The 6,501-nt window shown below is 41.3% G+C and overlaps 1 protein-coding gene across 1 annotated transcript in view; it reads left to right on the forward strand.

The window, feature by feature from the left end:
* The window catches only part of TTN (titin), a 284,216-nt gene that overhangs the window by 257,563 nt on the left and 20,152 nt on the right, over positions 1 to 6,501 (forward strand). The window contains 6 exon segments of the mRNA XM_042780925.1: positions 12 to 1,778; positions 2,120 to 2,413; positions 3,206 to 3,493; positions 3,612 to 3,911; positions 4,002 to 6,068; positions 6,178 to 6,480. Of these exon segments, the coding sequence (XP_042636859.1) occupies positions 12 to 1,778; positions 2,120 to 2,413; positions 3,206 to 3,493; positions 3,612 to 3,911; positions 4,002 to 6,068; positions 6,178 to 6,480 (5,019 nt within the window).

Consider the following 6,501-nt stretch of genomic DNA (forward strand, 5'->3'; position numbering starts at 1 on the left):
TATGTCTACAGAGGAAGCAGAGATTGACCTAGATGTGGCTCTCAGAACCTCTATTATAGCCAAAGCCGGTGAAGATGTGCAAGTGTTGATTCCCTTTAAAGGGAGACCTCCACCTACTGTCATATGGAGAAAAGATGAGAAGAATCTCGGCAGTGATACCAGATACAACATACAAAACACTGACTCATCTTCATTACTCATTATTCCTCAAGTTACTCGCGATGATACAGGAAAATATATTCTCACGATAGAAAATGGAGTTGGCCAACCAAAGTCTTCAACTGTGAATGTTAAAGTGCTTGATACGCCAGCAGCCTGCCAGAAACTACAACTCAAACACGTCTCTCAAGGCACAGTCACTTTGTTCTGGGAGCCTCCTCTCATTGATGGAGGATCTCCCATAATTAATTACGTCATTGAAAAGAGAGATGCCACCAAGAGGACATGGTCTGTCGTGTCACACAAATGTTCCAGTACATCTCTTAAGGTAACAGATCTGTCAGAGAAAACTCCATTCTTCTTCAGAGTTCTCGCAGAAAACGAAATAGGAATCGGGGAGCCCTGTGAAACTACAGAGCCGGTGAAGGCTGCCGAAGTACCAGCTCCTATACGAGATCTCTCAATGAAAGATTCAACAAAGACATCTGTTACCCTGAACTGGACCAAACCTGACTTTGATGGTGGTAGCATCATCACAGATTATGTGGTAGAAAGGAAAGGTAAAGGAGAACAAACATGGTCACATGCTGGCATAAGTAAGACATGTGAAATTGAAGTCAGCCAACTTAAAGAACTGTCAGTCCTGGAATTCAGAGTATTTGCCAAAAATGAGAAAGGACTGAGTGAACCTGTCACTATTGGGCCAATTACAGTGAAAGAACTTGTCATTACACCTGAGGTTGACCTGTCAGAAATCCCTGGGGCACAAGTCACTGTAAGAATTGGGCACAATGTACACCTTGAGTTACCTTACAAAGGAAAGCCCAAACCATCTATTAGTTGGCTGAAAGATGGATTGCCATTGAAAGAAAGTGAACAAGTTCGTTTCAGCAAAACTGAAAACAAAATCACTTTCAGTATCAAGAATGCCCGGAAGGAGCATGGAGGGAAATACACCGTTATTCTTGATAATGCAGTTTGCAGAAACTCATTTCCCATTACAGTCATCACACTTGGCCCACCATCAAAGCCTAAAGGGCCTATTCGATTTGATGAAATCAAGGCTGACAGTGTCATCATGTCCTGGGATGTGCCCGAAGATGATGGAGGAGGAGAAATTACTTGCTACAGCATTGAGAAGCGGGAAGCTTCACAAACTAATTGGAAGATGGTGTGTTCAAGCGTTGCCAGGACAAATTTCAAAGTTCCTAATCTAGTCAAAGACGCTGAATATCAGTTTAGAGTTAGGGCGGAAAACAGATATGGAGTCAGCCAACCACTTGTCTCAAATATTATTGTGGCAAAGCACCAGTTCAGGATTCCTGGTTCCCCAGGAAAGCCAGTTGTATACAACGTGACTTCTGATGGTATGTCACTCACTTGGGATGCTCCGGTTTATGATGGTGGCTCAGAAGTTACAGGATTCCATGTTGAAAAGAAAGAAAGAAATAGCATCCTCTGGCAGAGGGTTAATACATCACCAATATCTGGAAGAGAATATAGAGTTACTGGACTCATGGAAGGCCTGGATTACCAGTTCCGTGTATTTGCTGAAAATTCTGCTGGCCTAAGCTCACCTAGTGACCCAAGTAAATTTACATTAGCTGTTTCTCCAGTAGGTAAGTGATTGGCTATTATTCAAGTATATTTAATTCAGCAATTAATTGTGTGCCACCAGAGCGCCTAGCTGTGCTAGTAACAAACACTGCTTTTCTTCCACGATTACCTTCTCACATATCTTCTTGTGACTAGAGTAAAAATAAAAGCAAGTGATTTAGTTCTAAATCAGTCTAATAAAGTAATTTAACGTTCTTTTTAAAGATTTTATGAAACAAAGTTGAAATGAATGGCTAAAATGAATTTGGGGGGTTATCTTTTGTTTTCTTTCTCTTCCATTGATGATTGATTAAGAATAGTTACAGAAATAATGATGGATTTAACCTCTATATGATTTTTTTAGACCCACCTGGTACGCCTGACTACATTGATGTTACCCGGGAAACCATCACACTTAAATGGAACCCACCACTGCGTGATGGAGGCAGTAAGATTGTAGCCTACAGCATTGAGAAACGCCAAGGGGATGATCGATGGGTTAGGTGCAACTTCACTGACGTCAGTGAATGTCAGTACACAGTTACAGGACTGAGTCCTGGGGATCGATTTGAATTCAGAATAATTGCAAGAAATGCTGTTGGGACTATAAGCCCACCCTCTCAGTCTTCAGGCATTATTATGACAAGAGATGAAAATGGTAAGTAAGCATTTAGAACTTATTTGCAATGTAACTAAAACCATTCACACTTTAAAAAAAAAATACATTTGGCCTCTGGTCTGTAAAATGGAAACAAAAACATCAATTTCAAGCAGAATGTCCAAGTTTACTATATGGATAAATTAGAGACAACATAATTGACTTCAATTCTTTATTTCAACCCATTCCCATATAAACAGTAGGCAGGTGGAAATGAGTTTTCAGCTTTGCAATTTCACTCATTTTAAATAGAAAAAGAAAAGGCTCTCAAGAATAGTCATCTATTTTTATTGATATGATTAAAAAATACAACATGCATCCAATAGCACAGTCATCACCTGCTTGAGTCCCGCTGATGACCTCTTACGGGAACTTATTTGAGTATTAAGCAATAATAGGAAGAAAATGGTCTGTCGATATTTCTTTTCTGTTTACAAATAGTATTATAAGATTAATAACATGACAGACGTAAAAAAAGAGATAATCTAATAATATGCAAATGTTTAACCCACAGTCTAAATTCTCAACTGCCAATCTAATTTTAAAATAGCTTTTGGTAGCACAATGTAAGTCATTACTCTCCAGGCTTTATGATCTAGTGCTAATTAAAAATGTATTTAAGGCTGTCTCCACTAAACCACCAGCCACTCCTCGGAAGGAAGATAGGGCAATCTACTTCCATAGTGATACTGCCTCAGAAACCCAAGGAGGGGTCGCTGTGAGTCGACGGCACAAAACAACAACCACCACCACTAAACCAAACTAACACATAGTATTTCTATTCCTTTATAGTTGCACCAATAGTAGAGTTTGGCCCCGAGTATTTCGATGGTCTCACTATTAAGTCTGGTGAAAGCCTTAGAATTAAAGCTTTGGTACAAGGACGGCCAGTACCTCGAGTAACGTGGTTCAAAGATGGAATAGAAATTGAAAAGAAGATGAATATGGAGATTACTGATGTCCTTGGATCCACCAGTCTCTTCGTTAGAGATGCTTCTCGGGACCATCGTGGTGTATATACAGTTGAAGCCAAAAATGTTTCTGGCTCCACAAAAGCAGAAATAAAAGTAAAAGTACAAGGTACTTTTAAAATATCTTCTTACTCTTAGAATTTATGGGATTTAGATTAGAGAAATGGCTAGTTTTGTTTTTGTGGACGAAGAAAAAAGAAACTAACTCTTGGACTTTTTCATTATAGATACACCAGGAAAAGTAGTTGGACCAATTAGATTTACCAACATTACTGGTGAGAAGATGACACTGTGGTGGGATGCTCCACTGAATGATGGCTGTGCACCTATAACTCACTATGTCATTGAAAAACGGGAGACCAGCAGACTGGCTTGGGCACTAATAGAGGATGGATGTGAAGCCCACAGTTACACTGCCATTAAACTAATAAATGGCAATGAATACCAATTCCGTGTTTCTGCAGTTAATAAGTTTGGTGTTGGCAGGCCCCTTGAGTCTGACCCAGTGGTTGCTCAGATACAATACAGTAAGTATCCATTTTTACTCAGTGGTACTGTATCATAAGATTAGCTTTCCAAGCAAATGTGTCTCACTTTTTTTTTTTTTCATTTTACAGCTGTTCCTGATGCCCCTGGCATTCCAGAACCTAGCAATGTAACAGGCAATAGTATTACCCTCACATGGGCTAGACCAGAATCTGATGGTGGCAATGAAATTCAACATTATATCCTTGAGAGGAGAGAAAAGAAAAGCACCCGATGGGTAAAAGTGATCAGCAAACGACCAATTGCTGAGACACGATTCAAAGTCACGGGTCTGATGGAAGGCAATGAATATGAATTCCATGTCATGGCTGAAAATGCTGCAGGAATAGGACCTGCAAGTGGTATCTCAAGACTAATTAAATGTAGAGAGCCAGTTAATCCACCAGGTGCTCCTGCTGTGGTCAAAGTAACAGACACATCAAAGACAACTGTGAGCTTAGAATGGTCCAAGCCAGTGTTTGATGGTGGCATGGAAATAATTGGGTATATTATTGAAATGTGCAAAGCTGACCTGGGAGATTGGCACAAGGTGAATGCAGAGGCATGTGTGAAAACAAGATATACTGTCACTGATTTACAAGCAGGTGAAGAATACAAATTCCGGGTTAGTGCTGTCAATGGTGCTGGAAAAGGAGACAGCTGTGAAGTGACTGGCACAATCAAAGCAATTGACCGATTAACAGCTCCTGAGTTAGACATTGATGCAAACTTCAAGCAGACTCATGTTGTTAGAGCTGGGGCCAGTATTCGCCTCTTTATTGCCTACAGGGGTAGACCTGCTCCTACAGCTGTGTGGAGCAAATTGGACTCTAATCTTAGCATTCGTGCTGACATCCATACAACAGATTCCTTCAGCACCCTCACTGTGGAAAACTGCAACAGAAATGATGCTGGGAAATACACTTTTACTGTGGAAAACAACAGTGGTAGTAAGTCAATCACATTTACCGTAAAGGTGCTAGACTCTCCAGGCCCACCTGGCCCTATTACCTTCAAGGATGTGACCCGGGGATCTCTTACATTGATGTGGGATGCCCCTCTCCTTGATGGTGGTGCCCGAATCCATCACTATGTGGTAGAGAAGCGAGAAGCAAGTCGCCGGAGCTGGCAGGTGGTCAGTGAAAAATGCACTCGTCAGATCCTCAAGGTCAGTGACCTGGCAGACGGTGTTCCATACTATTTCCGAGTTTCTGCAGAAAATGAGTATGGTGTTGGTGAACCTTATGAAATGCCAGAACCAATTGTAGCCACAGAACAGCCTGCCCCACCTAGGAGACTTGACATTGTTGACACAAGCAAATCCTCCGTGGTCTTAGCTTGGCTTAAACCTGAACATGATGGAGGTAGCCGGATAACTGACTACCTGCTCGAAATGAGACAAAAGGGATCTGACTTCTGGGTTGAAGCTGGTCACACCAAGCAGCTGACTTTCACAGTGGAGCGTCTTGTTGAGAACACCGAATATGAATTCCGTGTGAAGGCCAAGAATGATGCTGGCTACAGTGAACCCAGAGAAGCCTTCTCTTCAGTCATCATCAAGGAGCCTCAAATCGAACCCACTGCTGATCTCACTGGAATTACCAATCAGCTCATAACTTGCAAAGCAGGAAGCACTTTTACCATTGATGTGCCAATTAGTGGTCGTCCTCCCCCCAAAGTAACATGGAAACTTGAGGAAATGAGACTCAAGGAGACGGATCGAGTGAGTATCACAACAACAAAAGAGAGAACTACTCTGTCCATAAAGGATAGCATGAGAGGTGATTCTGGCAGATACTTCTTGACCCTGGAAAATACAGCTGGTGTTAAAACATTCACCATCACAGTTGTGGTCATTGGAAGGCCAGGTCCAGTAACTGGCCCCATTGAGGTCTCATCTGTCTCAGCTGAATCATGTGTACTGTCATGGGCTGAACCTAAAGACGATGGAGGCACTGACATTACTAATTACATAGTTGAAAAGCGTGAGTCTGGTAAAACATCTTGGCAGCTCATCAATTCCAGTGTCAAGCGCACCCAGATTAAAGTCACTCATCTCACAAAATACATGGAATATTCTTTCCGTGTCAGTTCAGAGAACAGATTTGGTGTCAGCAAGCCTGTGGAATCAGCACCAATAGTTGCTGAGCATCCATTTGGTAAGAGAAATGAAAATCATATTGCAAATTCTCTATTATTTCCTCTGAATACATTTCCTCTGAATTATACAAAAATATATTTTCATTTGATATCTTTCTTTATGTTTAGTTCCACCAAGTGCTCCTACCAGACCTGAAGTCTACTACGTGTCTGCCACTGCTATGTCTATTCGTTGGGAAGAGCCATACCATGATGGTGGCAGTAAAATCATTGGCTATTGGGTTGAGAAGAAAGAACGAAACACTATTCTTTGGGTGAAAGAAAACAAAGTGCCATGCTTAGAGTGCAACTACAAAGTTACTGGTTTAGTAGAAGGACTGGAGTATCAGTTCAGAACTTATGCACTCAATGCAGCAGGTGTTAGCAAAGCCAGTGAAGCTTCAAGACCTATAATGGCTCAAAACCCTGTTGGTATGTATCAGAATTTAAGAG

This window comes from Orycteropus afer, unplaced genomic scaffold (assembly GCF_000298275.1).
Source record: "Orycteropus afer afer isolate SDZICR_OR568_19922 unplaced genomic scaffold, OryAfe1.0 scaffold00001, whole genome shotgun sequence".
In the NCBI taxonomy this organism is placed as follows: Eukaryota; Metazoa; Chordata; class Mammalia; order Tubulidentata; family Orycteropodidae; genus Orycteropus; species Orycteropus afer.